The 18,508-nt window shown below is 44.5% G+C and overlaps 1 protein-coding gene across 2 annotated transcripts in view; it reads left to right on the top strand.

Annotated features, from left to right (window-relative positions):
* Positions 1-15,911, top strand: part of Fbn2 (fibrillin 2) — a 205,796-nt gene extending 189,885 nt beyond the window's left edge. The window contains exons 52-58 of one of the 2 annotated variants that reach the window (XM_039097130.2): positions 1,253-1,375; positions 3,203-3,319; positions 3,910-4,038; positions 5,665-5,784; positions 10,658-10,889; positions 12,254-12,431; positions 13,939-15,911. In XM_039097130.2, coding sequence (XP_038953058.1) covers positions 1,253-1,375; positions 3,203-3,319; positions 3,910-4,038; positions 5,665-5,784; positions 10,658-10,889; positions 12,254-12,431; positions 13,939-14,313 — 1,274 coding nt within the window. In that variant the 3' untranslated portion in view covers positions 14,314-15,911. The remainder of the gene's footprint in view (positions 1-1,252; positions 1,376-3,202; positions 3,320-3,909; positions 4,039-5,664; positions 5,785-10,657; positions 10,890-12,253; positions 12,432-13,938) is intronic. The other variant, NM_031826.2, reaches the window with a different exon arrangement.
* The last annotated feature ends 2,597 nt before the right edge of the window (positions 15,912-18,508 follow it).

Here is an 18,508-nt window from a genome sequence, read left to right as displayed (position 1 = left end):
TACAAATGGGTGTCTATTTGATAAAGGAAAAACAGGCTTTTCTTGTGAATCTGGTGTGTTTGTGTGTGAAGTAGAATTCTCTTTTCACATTCCTCATGAAGCAAGAAATCATCATCTAAAATCTCTCCTTGCAAAGATGTCTCACTGCAGCATCCTTCAGCTGTTTGCATGATGTTCTTCTTTAATTAGTAATGGTCTGACCCATGCCATTTTCTGACAAACATAAGGCTGTAGGAGAACCTTCTTGTAACCTTTCAAAGAGCTCTTGATTTCTCCCTACTCTCTCGCTTATGTGATATCTTCTTAAATGATCAATTTTACAAAAAGTGCCAAGCAAAACAGACCACCTAACGGACTAAGCATTTCATGCAGTAGAAACAGCATTCAAGAGTAGCCAGGAGTGGGCTCCGAATCAGGCGCTTCTGCAGGCAGCAGGCATCCACCCATCCAGCGAGCTCTGAGGAGGAAATGGAGATTGTCTGCTCTCAGTCACAGGCCTAGCAGTAGAGTTGGCCTAGCCCAGCAAGGACAGACCAAGTACAGCTTAGCAACAAGATCCTGTCGATGAGTGGTTCTCAACCTTCGTAATGCTGTGACCCTTTAATACAATTACTCATGTTGTGCTGACACTGCCATCCCCATCCATAAGATTATTTTCATTGCTACCTCGTAACTGTCATTTTGTAAAGGAGCAGTTCGTAAGACCATCTGAAATGTGCTTCCCAATGGTCTCGACCATCGTAAGGTTGGGAACTGCTGCTGTAAGTGAACAGCGGAGTGTAGAAACGTCACAAAGCAGGGTTCACCGAGCTTATATAACCCCACCCTGGGACCAAACAAAAGGAACAGAGGGAAAAGTGGTGAGACCCAGGCAGGAGAACAGAGTGTGCAGAGGGCATCTGTGAGAAGCTGCCTGGTGTAAACCCACGCCAGAGAGACAAGAAGAAGTGGGAGTGCTCCTAAAGTCTAGTCCAGCCTAATTAAGTTGAAGAGTTTCTAGGGTTTGGATTTTTGTTGAGCCCAGACAGTTGTCTAGACATTACAAGGTCTAGCCAAGATCTGTGCATTGACCCTCAAAGTAAGCCAGTTTGCTACTTTAGAGAAAACCGTTGTAAGAGCCATTTCTTGCTGGCTGGATTCACTGGATGTTGCAGAGGGAAAGCAAGAAGGACGGAGTGAGAATGTGGGGAGAATGGAGAGACTGGTCATTCCTCGTAACTGGGACTCTCATGTTGGTCTTTCCTCTCTGTAGACCTGGATGAATGTTCCCAGTCTCCAAAACCATGCAACTTCATCTGCAAGAACACCGAGGGCAGTTACCAGTGCTCCTGCCCACGGGGTTACGTCCTGCAGGAAGACGGCAAGACGTGCAAAGGTGAGGGGAGTTCCAGGAGCCGCCACCTTCACTTCTCTCTTCAGGAACGTTTGCATATCAGCCTTGTAGCATATGCTTCCCCTATGTTAAAAAACTGCTTCACAGAAAACACTGCCAGGGCTCCTGTTATAGAAGGAAGGGGACTTGAAAATCTAAATTAAAGTATTTTGCTCCTTAGAAATTAAAAGAAATAAAGTCTGCACATGTGCACACATGTGCACACACAGGCATACTTACACATGCTCTCTCAAATATGTACGATTGTGTATGTGCGAGTGCACAGACACACACACACACAGGAATATGGTTTTTTTTCTTCAGCCAGGGACTTCAAATTTACTTCAAAGGAAAGTGGTTGGAACTGGATGTCATCACATTAAGCAAAATAAACCAGCCTCAGGAATGCAAACATCATGTTTTCTGACATGTACAGAGCCTAGCCTTTTTTTTTTAAAAGGGGTATAAAAATGTCATAATGAAACCCACCACTTCGTATGCTATCTTAAATATTTATAAAAAAGAACTTTTAAAATAAACCTTAAAAAATGTCTGGCATGAAAGTGCAGAATACTTTTGGGGAGGTGGTCAGAGGAGAAAGAGAGAAATAAGAGACAATGGGGTGGTAAATTTGAGCAAGTTACACGTCTATGAAAATGCCATAATCCATCCATTCGTATGGTAACTTTTTCATTAAAAAAACATTGATGCAAGAGTTGGTGAGAACCGTCAGGAGCTGGAGCTCTTGTTGCTGCTGACCTCAGACTCTACCTCGGTTTTCCGTGCCTCTGCATTTCCTGCAGAAAGGTTAGGAGTCGGCGAGTGTGTAATCTGTGCACACACTGTATTGAAAGCAATAAGCCTGCCGAGTCTGATCACTAAAATGGCTTCAGTGCCACACAGTGTTTGATTTTATAGGAATCCTCCTAAGCAAGACACTAATGGACTGAACAGACAATTTAACTGCATTCTCTGTGAAGCAAGGTTTTCTTTCTAAACTATATTAAAAATAATAATAATTACAAAAAAGTAGCAAGTGCTGGTATTTTCTTGAACCTGTTTAGAGAAATGGTTCAGCGGAACTGTCTTTTTTGCACAGTGTCTATAAAATGCATGGAGCTCATCCGTACCTTCCTCTGCACGAACTTTGAATGCATTTTCCCAAATTAAGTTTTATTCAAGTCAAAATCAGATTTCGAGGTTCCTATTAAAAGAGTCCAGATATTCAGTCTTAGTTTATAGTTGTTCTGGTTTTGATTGGGGGGTGGGGAGAGTGGGTGTTTGTGTAACCTTGTCTGACCTGGAACCCGCTCTCATAAATCAGGCTGGCCTTGAACTCACAGATATCCTCCTGCCTCTTGCCACCCAAGTGCTAGGATTAAAGGCATCCCCCACCGGTGCCCAGCAGAAGCTGTGTTTTCAATTCTCCTCTTATAAGGAATGGTGTTCCCGTTTGGATCTGGTGAACCTCCCTCCATTTCCAAACTCTACTCTGTTTTCTCTTTAATATCCCCTTTAATAAGAACATATAACTATCTATGTACCAAACCACATTAACTACAAGAAGGACAGCTTTTCCATTACAACCTTTGAAAATGGCGGACCTGCTGTACTTTGGCCATCCAGTTTTCTTTTCAAAGAAAACTTTGCCCTATAACCCTTTAGCCACCTTGTCCCAGTTGGTAGCCTTCTGTGCTTAGGCTGCCTACTGTGCGCATTCAAACCCTTCCCCCTCTGAGGCATATGGGAGCCTCAGACTGCAGCTGAAGTTTAAACCCAATCGCCCCACGGAAAATGCATGACTTCCCCTGGGCTTCTCTGTCGTTTCAGACCTCGATGAATGTCAAACCAAACAGCACAACTGCCAGTTCCTCTGTGTCAACACCCTGGGGGGGTTCACCTGTAAATGTCCACCCGGTTTCACCCAGCATCACACGGCTTGCATTGGTAAGGCAAACCACAGTCAGGGTCTTTCACAGTCGTCGGGTAGGTGCATAACTGCGGCTCGGTTTGGGAAGGTTGGTGATGTGGATGTTTTCCTGACTAGAACACCATGCGCAGGAAGAAGGCCTGGACGTGCGTTTGCACATAGTCCCAGCATCCCATCCTCTGTACAGCTAAGGTGTTAGATCATGGAGGCGGTCCTGCCATGCATTTGCATAACAAGCATGTTGTAAGCCACGTCTCAGTTTCACAAGCCAAACACAGCCATGATGCTCAGATAAAACAGGATTAAAGGCTGTACTGGAACTTTTCAGTTTTATTGTAGAAGGCACGTTTTAATAGATCCTTAGTCTGTATTATCTAAAATGGTGCCTCTGGTGACTCTAAAATACATTTCTAGTTATGAGTCACTGAAAACCACTCGTTTCGTACTACTCTTGCTAATGAATTCTGACCTGACTTAGTCTCAAATGCTTCCCCCACAGAGTGAAAGCACGGGCTTGTGCCCCTCAATTTATTTCACGTAGTGAGGTTTCATTGACCTACACATAACCAGGAAACTCAACTCTTCCCTCCATCTTGTCCTTTGCTAGATAACAATGAGTGTGGGTCCCAGCCTTCCCTCTGTGGAGCAAAGGGGATCTGTCAGAACACTCCTGGGAGCTTCAGCTGCGAATGCCAAAGAGGCTTCTCCCTGGATGCCTCTGGGCTGAACTGCGAAGGTGAGTCCATGTGCACAGGAATCCTGAATGTGGAGGGCTCAGAAACGGTCTCAGAAAGCATGTGCCGTTCACCCTGAGTTCAGATGCCCAGCACCCAGGTAAAAGCCAAGTAGGCATGGAACCTCTTCTGTAATCCCCTTGCCCTGGAGGCAGGATTGGAATCTGCAGAGCAAGCTGGAAAGCTTCACTAGAGAAATCAGTGAGGTCTGGGTTTAGCAAAAGACCCTTCCTCAACATACAAGGAAGAGCGCAATACAGGAACACAAACACAGACACACGTGTACATGCACAGGCACACACATGTGTACACAGACACACACAGACACAGACACACGTGTACATGCACAGACACACACATGTGTACACAGACACACACAGACACAGACACACGTGTACACACACACACACTCACTGCTCCCCACATGTACACATGTGCCCATGCACAAAAGAACATGCACATGTATGCGCAGCACATACATACACACAGACAAAAATAATATTTAAACTCTGCACCCATCGCGCCACCCATGAGATAGGTAATTTTCTCTTGGAAAATCCTAAAGAGGAGCTGATTGGGAGAAGAGTCAGAAAACTGTCACGTGGGGCTCTGCAGTGTTCACTTGGCACATGCTCGCTCACGTCACGTACAGGAAGGCAGATACATTAGTGTTGCGTGTCTCAGGTTATGAGACCAGCCACATCACCTCGAGTGTTTATATCGTGTTGGAATTTACATTTTCCAGTTAGTCATCCTTTTTTAAAGTCATTCCTAGAAATACGTGATTTTCCACGCTAGATACAATCAAAATACTAAACACGCTCTACGAATTATACGACTTTTGTGTGCATTTTTCAGCCATTTTTATTTAAAAATTGTAATTTTAGCTTTTGTATTTGAAATCAATAGTCATTGAAAGCATTCCGAGCCTACAGCTGCTCGCCATGTGTGAGTTCAGCTCGTGACCATCCACATAAGATACCATTTATTAATTATCCATGTAAATTTGTTACACACGCATCACGCATGCCAATTCTATTTCACTCTTTTGGGGTAGATTTCAAAAGCCTTAGTTGTCATTCCAAAATTGTATGCATATATTAACAAAGAAATTATTCCATATGTAGTACCACATCTTGCCTAAAAATAACAAAGTATCCAAATCCTTGAAAAGGATTTGCATCTAATTAGTCTTGACTGGGAATAAAAAAATTTTCTCATGCAAAACCATTGTACTTTAGAGATAACTCCGTAGTATTTGTATCTTACCACAATGGGGAAAGATACATATGAGTCACTTTTGAATCAACTACAATCTTCAATGCAAATATAGAAAATTTGCCAAATAAACCGTACCATATAGAGCCAGTCAACTAAAACCGTACCACAGTTGTGGCGACTATGGTTGATTTGCTGAAATTACAGTTACTCAGAGTGCTGGTGCGCTGTGGTCTGGTGGACAGCATAAGAATCAGGTGGTTTCTTACCTCAGCCATTCTTTGCACCATCACTGACTAAGAAAAGCCCAGTCCCATAGGCTGTACGTTGCTTGTTTGTTCCCTTAAAGGTTGCGTTTGGAATGCATTTACCTAGGGAATGTGAAGACCGTGCTTGGATTGTTTTTGCAGATGTTGACGAATGTGACGGAAACCACAGGTGCCAACATGGCTGCCAGAACATCCTGGGGGGTTACCGGTGCGGCTGCCCGCAGGGATATGTCCAGCACTACCAGTGGAACCAGTGTGTCGGTGAGTGCTCCTTGGTGGCCCAGCCCGTGGCTTTTCACGACTTCAGTGTCTGAGTAAACTAAATAATAGTCACTATAGTTGCAGGACAGACTCCTAAAACCAGTTTGACCATTTAAGGTTCATGTGCGAGGGGGCTAGAGTGTAAGGTTCTATCCCGCCCCTACGCACTGTTGAAAGGGTAGACAGGAGAAGTCTGCATAAAAACACTGATGCATACCAGGGTTTTCTTGTGCTCATCTCTGTATTTGTGCATGTGACAAAATCCATCCTAAATGTGTTTTCAGAATATTTAAAGGTACATCAACCAGAGGTGCAGTCACTTTGACTGGACGTACAGTGAGGTTGGGGATGGTGTCACAAAAGCCATCTACGTTTGCCATGCCTTGCCGCTTTTCATTAGTATTCTCTTAGATTCAGTTTGTGGATGGGTTCACCCGTTACCCTGGGATAAATCTAAAGAATTCTTTCCATCCTTTGAGTGACAGGGCCTCATATAGTCCAGGCTCGTCTGTAACTTGCTTGTCTTTAACTCACTATGTAGCCCCAGGCTGTCCTCGATCCTGCAACCTCTGCTTCCCAGGGCAAGGACTTAGGCCTACATCACCGAGCCTGGGCAGTAATTCTAAGCCCCCAAGGACATAGATTTAATGAGTATTACTATGCTGCTTTAACACAGAAACAGCAACTAGTTGGAGCAAATGCAACTGACAACTCCAGACACAAATGTGTATCAAAGAAAACACAACAAGCACTCTGTTCCCTTCTCTGCACTCATAGTAATCACAGAAATTCTCCCCATAAGAAACCACTGATCAAAGAGACCATTACTCTTCCCCAGTAGACTGACCGAGCATATGGCCAGTTTCATGGCTCTCTTTGAATGCACTCCATAGCTACCCTACCCAGCACGTTGTGAGAGCAGAAACTCTTGTTGCCCGATGGGAGAGAAGCAGAGCTCCCCCAGAGAGTAGGAGGCTGCTTCCTTGTCTCTGAAGTGATTTAAGACACTACACACGTCATTCGAATGTGCTATAATCATCCGCCAAATGAATTGATTCGATGTGATCTTTTATGTTCTTCTCAAAAAGGATTCTCTAATGGCAGCTTAATGAGCTGAGAAGAAAAACTGAGCATTTCATAAGAGAGATGAGGTCCACAAAGTTCTTCTTATCTGGACTGTGGCCTCCTGCCAGGCCAGGGACAGATGCTTTGCCCCACCAGATATGCACATCTGTGGGAGGAGAGGCAGACGGCCTGGGATTCAGAGCAAGGCCCAATGATTATGTGTGGGGAAGCATCACACTGAAAAGGATGAACAGAAAACTTTAAAAATGTGCAGCTAGCAAAGAAAGATAAGGCTAAAGTTTTGAACGATTATCAAAGCAATGAGTTAAACAGTCAATCAAAATTATATTTTGTAAATATAATTCACTTCTTTTTCTTCATGAAAAAAAGTTGCAGAATTCCTTAAGCCCTGATATATTCATTCATGTATATGAGGCCACGTGCTGTCAAGCTCTTTAGAGTATAGAAAGTAGTGGGTTTGACTATTAAAGATGTTGGAGAGGGGTTGGGGATTTAGCTCAGTGGTAGAGCGCTTGCCTAGCAAACGCAAGGCCCTGGGTTCGGTCCTCAGCTCCGAAAAAAGAAAAAGAAAAAAAAAAAGATGTTGGAGAACTTTATTACATTATGGTGTTTGTAAACACCCAGACCCATCGTTTTAGTAAGGACTGCAGACTTGGTGGTTAGTTCTGCAGAATTTAAGGCAGAAGAATGATTCTCTAGTAGTCAGTTTACACAGAATTCTTGCTTTCAAGGAGAACTTAGAAATTAGAACACATACAAGTCGCCAGTTCAAGTTTCTTCACTTCTTGAAGTTTTGATCTGGTAAACATCCACTGCAAAATCATCTGCACGAGCCTTTACTAACTTTGGAGTTTCTGTTGAGGAATGGCCTGTGTGCGGTTTGAAATGGTGAGGCGCCATCCCACTTGCGTTTTCACGAGTTCCTCTATTTAGCCTAGACCTCCAGAGTCCAGGCTCAGGCCTGCGAGTCTTCTAATCCAAGAAACACCTTGAACAGGCTTGGGAGCACTTGCCTGCCCTGCCAGCACCCAAAGACTGAAGCAGGAGGATCCAAGGCCTGGGAGACCCAGGCTCAAAAACACACTGGTCAAGGAAAGGAATTCAAAGCACATCAGCAGGTGTCTGCACTCCCCAGACAGGGTTAGCTTTTCTTTCTCCAAATGATTATCTTTAGGCAGTTGCCCCTTCCGTAGACAGAGACAGAATTGCAAAGGTTTCTGGATCCTCCAGGGAGTCAGCTCAGCTCTGATAAAAACGAACACTGTTCTTTCTTTTAAACCACACAACACAATTGGAATTGTAGCTCAGAGATAGGGCAGAAACAGTGATCTCACCCCAGCCGGGAAGCCAACGAAGCAACAAATTAGAGTAATGAGATTAGGACCAAGTTCAGGTTATCCTAGTCTGTTGGTATAAATATTCTGTGGCTGGAGAGAGGGTGGGGGAGAAGAAGAAGGAGGAGGAGGAGGAGGAGGAGGAGGAGGAGGAGGAGGAAAAGGAGGAGAAGGAAGAGGAGGAGGAGGAGGAGGGGGAAGGGGAGGACTTTCCTGTCGTTTTCTCCCCTGGTGAACAGTCCTAAAGTTTCAGTCAGTACATCAGACTCCCTCAAATAGGGAAACTCCAAAGTTCACACCGGTGTTCCTGCTACCACCGATTTGAGATGAGTAAACGGTCTCTGAAAGTGATAATTTTGGAGAAAGCTTTTCATACAAACTCCACTTTGTGACCTTTCAGCCTGTTATCACAGGGCATTGAGAGAAAATCCTAGGACAGACTTTCTGAGTATAGACAGCGTTCTCAACCACCAGTGGGTACTGTGACCATTTGATTGAAACCGTGCGCTGATATGGAACTTTGCATATGGCGAAAACATTTTGGTGTGCTTTTTTTTTTCCCTGCCATTTACCGCAGATAACTTTCGGTTCGTTCTGTATTATATAAGCTTTCCTTAAACAGTCCCAACATAGCCAAGCAAGGCATCTCAGTTCACAGTACACCTCAAACAAGGCCATTCTTAGCTAAGTCCATGCCATGTTACCATGTTATATGTTTATAGTGTGTAAATATGAAAGCACATGGTACTTCCAGAAACATAGTCCTGTTTTAAAATGTTCTCGTAAATGGAATATTTAAACTCAATTTACCCAGTTAATTGGCTTTCTTGGTAATTTTTCTGACTTACACAATACCTGAACAAAGTCTCGGTGGGAACCTGCCATTAAGTTGTAATCTGATTTAGAGTCCATGTTAGACGAGAAATACTACATATGAATGTGAAAACCAACTATGAAAGTGGATGAAGCTTTGGGGCAGAATTCTAAGCCTCTCAAATATAGAAACAAAGCAGTAGATCCATTCAGATCCCACACAGCCAACCTACTGGGAATTTATGTATTTTCTGTGCATAAAATAGATGCCAGGAGATTTCAGATATTAGGCAAATGACCATATTTTGTATTCAGTGGCTAAGAGTTCTTCATTTCCTTGTCTCATTTAATTCTCCAACTATGCACATTACATTAAATTTGCCTAATGCCTGCCCTTTCAGTAGCCTCTATCCTTTGCTTTACGAAGTTCAATTTCCTGTCTAGAGGCCTCTGCTGAGTCCCAAGTCCATCTAGGAAATCTTCCTGAGCCGCTGTGGGTCCCCTCCGCCCCCACCCCCTGTAATCATTGTGTTCCCTGGGTCATGCGCGCTCACAGATGGGCCTGCTTGCACTCAGGCTAAAATATGTCCACAGGCCCTCTACCCTCCTTGAGCAGTCACAAGAATGGAAAGAATTCCATGGAACAGATGTGATTCGTGCCCAGCGTGAAGTTTGGGTTATAATAAAGCTCAGGGGAGTCAAACCCAGGGTTATCTCAGCCACCAAACAGGACCTCATAATTCCCAAAGTCAAAAGCACCTTGGGGCTCAACCCTTGATAACAGCGACTGAAAAGCAGAGCTGTAATTAAGCATCCGCCAGGCTTCGGCAGGACAGAGCTAAGCGTTTAAGCAGCAAGAGCTCAGTGTCAGAGATGGAGGGGAGGGTACTGTCCTCACAGAAGGCCCAGTCTGCACCAGGCAGGCTCCAGGGCAGTTAAAACCACTCTCAGTTCAATAGAGTCGATCAGGGTCCTTTTCATCGTTTTTCATAGAAGGCCCTGAATTTTTCAGAGAAAAATTCAGAGGTGGTGGAAGTGCTAAGGGCCACCAGGCACAAATCCTAATAGAGAGATGGGCTTTTTAAAAAATCCACAAGGTTCACGTACCACACAATTCACCCTCCTACAGTTTTAGTGTTTAGGTGTGTTCTCCTAAGAGTATGCAGTCATGGACCCCAACAGTCTCCATTGCCCCCCCAATAGAAATCCCATAACTGATAGCCACTCTTCCCTCTTCCTCCCTCACCCCCCCCACCTCTGGAAACTGCTGATCTGTTCTCTCTCAGGATTTGCCTAAAATATAGGCTTTTGAAATAGCCCTTTGTTATGAAAATAAAAGAATTATTCATCGGGCAAACTGCAGATTTCTGTCCCTAGAGGCCGCCAGTATGCTCACAAATAGTACTGTAGAATAGAGAGGGCAGGGCAGTGCAGGGGGCTGGGGCTTTCTCAAGCATGTAAAGACATATATTGGAGTGATTTTTTTTTTAATTAATTCTTCTTATTGCCTTGAAGTCCATCATGAGAGTACTTTTAAAGTTATCTGCCATGTAAACTAATAGGCCCTTGGAGACCGCCATCTTCTTCGCCCTTGCCCCTCCCCCTTCCCTGTGTAAGGGCGTCTTTCTTTCTCTGAACAGATGAGAATGAATGTTCCAACCCCGGTGCCTGTGGCTCGGCCTCTTGCTATAACACCCTGGGGAGTTACAAGTGCGCCTGCCCCTCGGGCTTCTCCTTCGACCAGTTCTCCAGTGCCTGTCACGACGTGAACGAGTGCTCCTCCTCCAAGAACCCGTGCAGCTATGGCTGCTCCAACACGGAAGGAGGCTACCTCTGTGGCTGCCCACCAGGCTACTTCAGAGTGGGACAGGGGTAAGACGGCCCAGTGTCCCCACAGCAACAAAGGGTGACTCTTCCTCTCTCCAGAGTGTTCAGGCAGCCTTGCTCACCACCCCTGCGGGCGAATCCCAAGAGGTGAAAGCCTTGGAACTAGGCACCATGCAGTGTAGGATCAAGTCCTTTGTGGAGAGCCTGAGACATGTGTTTCCACAGAAACCTCAGTCATTGGTCCTCATAATGGCTGAAGTTGATTAATCCGGACTCAAGGCCAGATTCAAAGCTTAGTCAGCTCATCTGTACAGTGAAAGACAGATGTGTAAATGACTTCCTCCCCTGTGTTGCTCTGCTGATTTCCACAGATGCTGATCCAGCTACCCCTGAGGAAGGACTTTGTCTCTTTCTCTGTTCATCTGGTTTTATGTTGCCCGAAAAGGGAACAGCCCTTCCTCCCACAGGCTGGTTACCCCTTGGGTCACTGAACCTTCTCAGATCTTACCACTTGTGTGTGGCAGGGTAGTACCACCACACCCAGAGACTGTTCTCTTCAGGGACACAGAAGATGGTAGTCTATAAGTAAATAGGGGTGACCTTCTTTGAAAGAATTAGTAAGTCTAGCAGGCACTAAGTAAGGGGCATGAGCCAATCTGACCAGCACTGATGTTCAGTCACACACAACAGAAATGATTGAGCCAATGAGAGCCAATGCCTTGCCTCCTTCCACTCACTAAAATAGGGATGCAGAAATACCGATTCTTAGAGCAGGGATCTTTGCCTGAGCATTAAGAGCTGGCTTCAGTTTCCCTCACCTTGTCTTGGGGCTTGCACAGCTGCATTTACCTCCTTAAGTGGATTATGTTCAAGTGCTTCGATTTGTATAGGATTGAGAACTAGAGAAGCCCAGGACTCATCCTCGGAAGAATTTTGCTGTTTCAAAACAAGAGGAAATCTTTCCCTCTGTGTGGCAAAGAACAGACCCACAAAGATCAGGTTTTGTGATTACTACAGTTCCTCCTGTTGTGCGGACCCCAACCACAAAATCATTTCCATTGCTACCTCATGGCTGTAACGGTGCTACTGTAAGGAATCATCACATAAACATCTGTATTGTCGGGGTTGGGGATTTAGCTCAGTGGTAGAGCGCTTACCTAGGAAGCGCAAGGCCCTGGGTTTGGTCCCCAGCTCCGAAAAAAAAAAAGAACCAAAAAAAAAAAAAAAAAAGACTTAAAAAAAAAAAACAAAAAAAAAACATCTGTATTGTCCCATGGTCTTAGGCAGACCCGAGGGTTGCGACCTACAGGATGAGAGCGGCTGGCTTACAGCTCGTTCTGCTCCTTGTTTCTGTTTAGACCGCCCAGGCTGATGATAATGTCTAAGGGTGTTTTGCTTTTTGTAAACAGCCACTGTGTCTCGGGAATGGGCTTCAACAAAGGACAGTACCTGTCAGTGGATTCGGAGGCAGAGGACGACGAAAACGCTCTGTCCCCAGAAGCATGCTACGAGTGCAAAATCAACGGCTACGCCAAGAAAGATGGCCGGCGGAAGAGGAGCGCGCCAGAGCCTGAGCCCGCCTCAGCAGTGAGTAGATGCATGCGGAGCAGAAGCCCTGCTTTGCCAAAAGAAAAAGAAAAAGGGGGGAGGTTATTCTCTCTCTCTCTCTCTCTCTCTCGCTCTCTCTCTCTCTCTCTCTCTCTCTCTCACACACACACACACACACACACACACGTGTATTCCTCGGCCCTTCCCACTGAACATCTTTGCTCCTAGGATGTGTGCACCTAACCTCTCCCTCAGCTCCTTCACCTGTAGAACGAGGATTGAAAACTCTCAGCCTCTGAATGTAGCTGAGCCTGTGCAGTGCTTGCAGCAGTGCCTGGTGTGCCCATCAGTGATTAATACCCACACACAGGCATGTTGGTGATTTCCCCTGAGGCCAGGGACAGTATGATGTCACCAGTCACCTCTCCTTTTAGTTAATATTGCTGAGAATTGCCCCCATCAACACGCACACACTAACTGGCTGTGCTTCAGAATTCTGGGTCTCAGAACCTCTCCTTATCTGTAGGACCATACTAAGCCCCCAAAATCTCTGATACTATTTTAAAATAACAAGTCAATGTTACATTTATTTTTAAGTAGATGTAAGTATCTGATCCATTGTCTAATCATGACAAATTGTTCATCAAGATATAAAGCCTTCTCACTGTGGTACACAGAGCACAATTCTGTGTAAATAATGGCGGGTTCCTCAAAGCCTCTGTAACCATAACATCACTAAAGCACAAACCCACACCAAAGCATCATGGGGTTTTCATGTCCTAACTCAAGCGGCATTCTTACCTCCCATCCCAAGTGACAAATTCGGTCCATATTATCTGGGCCCTGCTTTTTACCACTCCTGGCTCCTCTGCAGATGACTCCGTGTGTACTGAGGCCCCTAGTAAATTCAGAACCCAGAGATGATTTCCCTAGGTGCGGGCCTGCTGTCGCATAGCAATAAGACTTCTCATTTTGACCCCACGAAAGATAAAATTAGACTCGTCTCTTGTCCTCATCCATTAAAGTGTTTACTTGAGAATTTCACACATGTATAAAATGTATTATATCATATTGACCCCCATTTCTCCCCTCCAACCCCTCCCCCCGCAACACAGCAATGTCCTACTGGATACAATTAGTGCTACTCACATACACAGCGTGTATGGGGACAGCCACTGAAACGTGGGCAAACCACTAATGACCATGACACCGAAGAATATTGTCTCTCAACTTAAAACCTAATCTTAAGCATAATGTTGTATAAACCCTTCAAAGGAATCTGACCTGTGACTCTTGTCTGTGACCTAAGTCCTACAACTTTACCGATCTTGTTGAGGTTCAGTGAGAGTCAGGAAGATATACAGGGCATCCTCTGCAGAATGAATGAAGCTTTTCCCTGCCCTTGACAGGAATTGGCAGACAGCAAATGGTCAGACAGGGAACGGCCTCAACATGCCCCTGTGACCTCACTCGTGAGCCACAGATGACCTCTGAGTCTACCTTGTGCCCTGTACTAACTCAAGCATGTTCCTGCTCTTTCCCTCAGGAGGAGCAAATCAGCCTAGAAAGCGTTGCCATGGACAGCCCAGTCAACATGAAGTTCAACCTCTCCGGCCTCGGCTCCAAGGAGCACATCCTAGAACTGGTCCCCGCCATTGAGCCCCTCAACAACCACATCCGTTACGTCATCTCCCAAGGGAATGACGATGGTGTCTTCCGAATCCATCAAAGGAATGGGCTCAGCTACCTGCACACAGCCAAGAAGAAGCTCACTCCCGGCACATACACACTGGAAATCACCAGCGTCCCTCTTTATGGGAAGAAGGAGCTTAGGAAATTGGAGGAACGCAATGAGGATAGCTACCTCCTGGGGGTGCTGGGGGAGGCTCTCAGAATGAGGTTGCAGATTCAGCTGTATTAGCCCTTTGCAGACTTGGGTCCCAGCTCAAATCCCAGCACAGCCAGCCTTCAGAAGTGTTTGGAACGTCACTGACTAATTTTGAAGAGGAAAAAAAAACAAAAACAAAACAAAAACAAAACAACAAAGAATGACTTCCGTTCCTTTCCTCCCTGATTCAGACTTTGGAATGTTGACCGTCACAGGGAAGGATAATTCAGACTCTGGTATGGCCAAAGATTTGAGTGCAAAGGCAAACATAGTTACTGTATTTTTTATATAACTTCATTTTAAAATATATTAAAAAAACCTAAATGTTCAAGAGATCAGCATATGGCACTAAATGCACAAAAAGTAATGTGAGCATTCTTCCTGTTAGCAGTCTATAACACTTTGGGTATTTTGCTATAGTTGCTAATTAAAAAATATAGATGTTTATTTATTTTAATGCAGTAATATATGGAGAAATGAACAAACTATGTAAACAAAAAGGGAAACTCGCTTGTTTTTCTTAGATTTATAAATTTGAGCTATTTCTTTTAGAGGTGCTTTAAAAAAAAATCCAATACATTCAAGAGATGTTTTCCTTTAGTTTTTCTGCCAGCCCTCCAACTGGTACGCACCTATATCAAAGAAAGTCTCACGGAGCTGAACGGGCAGTGCGATCAATAATTTAAAAGATGTGGAAGTCGTTTGATCCTGTCTAAAGGAAACGAAAGCCAGAGCAGCTCGCGTGACCGTATTTCACATCACCAGCTTCACCAGGCAACAGGAGAGGAAACTCAACCACTGTAGCAAAATACCTTGACTGCTTGTGAGACCGTTAGCATTGCAGGCCAAACTGTACTGTATTTCTTCCTCCTCATAACCTCAAGGATCCACACGTGCCTCCCACAACACCTCATTCTTACCAGGGCGCGCTGCGCACTTGTGGTCCTCTAGGCAGCTGAAGAACCCGCCGTTCCTCTGAGCGGGAACACCTGGTGTTCTGTTGCGTTTGGTGCTGTCGTAGATTAAATGGTGCATTTATTATGTTCAAGCTATTTCAGGATTTGCCATGTGTGCGAACAATCATGCCATGCAGCCAAGGAGTATATGTTGATGTTTTTATTTTTTTTAGAATTTTCATTAATACCGTAGTTATACACCATATGCCTCATTTTATCATAGCTTATTGTGTATGAAATACGTTTGTAAAGTGAATTGATGTTTAGTTTGCTTTAGTCATTTGAAGAGATACCACACCAGGGGGCACCAGGAAGAGCACATGTCTGCGCTCTCCTCCCTGGAGAACCCATCCTCGGAAGAGCGATGGAAGAGTCGTGGAAACCCTAGATGCGAAATGGCCAAAGCACACACAGTCATTCCTCTCACACCTGTGTCGACCAAAGAGTAGTAACCAGCTCTAGCCAAGGTTTTTAGGGCTTTTTTTTTTTTGTTTTGTTTTGTTTTGTTTCTTTTTGTTTGTTTGTTTTTAATAACTAAAAAAGAAAAAGAGGAACAGTGTAAATTTGTAATCAAGTGTTTGTGAGGAAAAACTTATGGGATTTGGTTATGTTTGTTTTTGTAGGTCTATGTATCAGATATGACACTTTTCTGGCAATAAAGCTTATTTTGGGGTAGTCTTGCAGCTGTGTGTTCTGAGACTCGACCGACTGGTACATCTGTGGGAGGCACTGGAGGCTGGGCTACAGGGATATTTATTAAAGAACTAGATAGAGTTCTTAAATATTAAAGAACTAGATAGAGAGCAAGGCAGAGGCACAGGAGGGGGAGGGGTGCTGTACTGACAGAAGCAGGGGGGTGTTTGCTTCCTGGTCACATTCATATGGGAAAGTAGCATTATGGCGGTGGGCATTTTTCAATTCTACATGAATTATAAAGCGTCCCGGGGTCCAGAAAGTCTACTCCTTCCACCAATCCTAATAAAGGACTCTGGACCATCCATAAGGATCAGGAACCAAAAGTTTCCTAAATCAAAACCTTGAAGCAAAAGTAAACTGCAGGCGTACGTCAATATAAACGGCACAAAGCCTGAGGCAAACCAAAGCTCATCCCTTGCCTTGCACTCTACCCTTCAAAGTGAATAGATTTGACGGGGCTTTTAACGTGACCCTTCTCTTGATACATTGCTAAAATGGGCGCCTTCTCTCTCTCTCTCTCTCTCTCTCTCTCTCTCTCTCTCTCTCTCTCTCTCTCTCACACACACACACACACACACACACACACACACACACACACACACACAAAGTTTCCAAAACTTACAAGTTAATTCAATCCATGGTAGGATTTGTGTGTTTCAAACTTTCATCCAAGGAGTAAGAGAACAAGGGAATATTGTGGCCGATCGTTATTCTGTCCTTTGCCAACCAGAAATTAGCTGCGTGGAATAAGAAAACTATGTGCCTCGGGGTGTCCTTTAAAACGCAGCGTGCACATGCAGCTCCATCTGCTGCTTATTAATAGTGCAGTGTGAGCTCTGTGATGTCAAATGACCCGGAACCAGATCTGACTCTAGTTCAGAACATGGAGCAACAAGGCTCTTCCTCCACCTTGAATCTGCTCATGAGGAACACTGTTGGGAGCTTCATGTCAACCATAAAAAGGCATCAGGCATGCAACAAGGAAGAATGTGCTGGAAGAAAATGAGTCCGAGAAGCTTTTACCAAGTGGGCAGTTTATGGGCACCCATGGCCACTTTATTACAAGTGTAAATTACATCATCGTAGAGCTCCCCACAGAGGCTGTTTTAGGTAGCATGTTGTGACATTCTAACATTCACTCAGCATACTTTTTTTTTAAATTTAGAGAAAAATATGTCAACTCAGGAATCTAGATCAAACCCAGTGACTTTATGTGATAATGGCCCTCAAATGACAGCAATTCTCTCTCTGCTCACTGCGATTTAGGGCTTTTCAGACCTCTATCCCGTTTAGTTCTTTTCCATGTGGCTGCAGCTTACACTGCATGGACTAAGTCACATTAGCATCTGAACTCTGAACTCAGAGGAACATATAAACCACAATGAATTGAAACATCTACTGTTCTGTATGCTCTCAGGACCGGGAACAGCATCAGTCCCTCTGCCTGTCTGTCCTCTGAGGCCTTACTCGACTTTAATTGGTTTGCAGAATAGATCCATGAGGTTAAAGGTCAGACAACTGAAAATCCCAAAGCACTGGTGTGCCTAGGTCTGTCAAAACGTTAGAGAACCATGGAATCAATATATGAGATCTAAAGAGGAGTGAGAGGTGGCCGTGGTTGACATAGAAGGTGGCAATTTAGTGTGTTCCACCTGACCACTCAGTATGTTAAAAGTAAGAAAGTCCCCTGCTCTTCAGAAGACCAGAAACCCCCAGCACCACGCAGCCTGGGGCTCACTTGCACTCCTGCTTTACCAGAGTCCGACAGAGAACCACACCACTTCCTCAAACACCCACTCCCTTTACTGTCCCATTGCGTGCGTCTTTGGGACTTCGATAGATTAATTAGAAGCTGTTTAGACAAGTTTGTTGGAGAGAAAAATGAAGAGAGGACATTTTATTACCAGTAAAGGAATAATTCCAGAACCTTTACTTAAGAGAATTAAAGGGAAGGAAAGATGGGAGCTTACCGCTGCCCTGTGGGAAATAAGGTTATTTCCTATCTGGTGGTGGTTTGGGTTTTTGTTTGTTTGTTTGTTTGTTTTTGTTTTTAGTGTGCTTGGTTTCTCATATTTAAATCTATGAATAATAAGAATATACATAATAAGAAGTATGCTTTTCTATCTTTGAAAACCATTTCCTTAGAATCCTAGAATACAATGTATGACTCATTTCGTCATCCAATCAGTGACCCAGTACGGTCTTGTAATTAAAACAAAAACAAAAACAAACAACCCTCCTTTGAATGGAGCGAAACAATTTAATTCCATCTCATTGAGCAAACTGGATAGCGCCTCACTTCCCTGACTTGATCTCACTGTGTGGCTCCAAGGATTCAATAAAGACAGCTTCCTGTCAGTGGAGGGCTCAACAAATAAGTAGCAGGAACTCAGAAAGGCCGGCCTTTTCTGCTCCTTCCTTTTGTGCCATAGCCACCACTAGAGGATAAAGCAGACCACATGCCAACCCATACTTCTCCCTAAGTATGGCTCTTTGATCACCGGTGCATCACTAAACTGAAGTAACATGTCCAGACACACAGCACCCAGACGAACCAGTCCCCCAAGTGGTCCACA

Source organism: Rattus norvegicus, chromosome 18, assembly GCF_036323735.1.
Source record: "Rattus norvegicus strain BN/NHsdMcwi chromosome 18, GRCr8, whole genome shotgun sequence".
Classification (NCBI taxonomy): Eukaryota; Metazoa; Chordata; class Mammalia; order Rodentia; family Muridae; genus Rattus; species Rattus norvegicus.
This window is presented reverse-complemented; position numbering and strand designations above follow the sequence as displayed.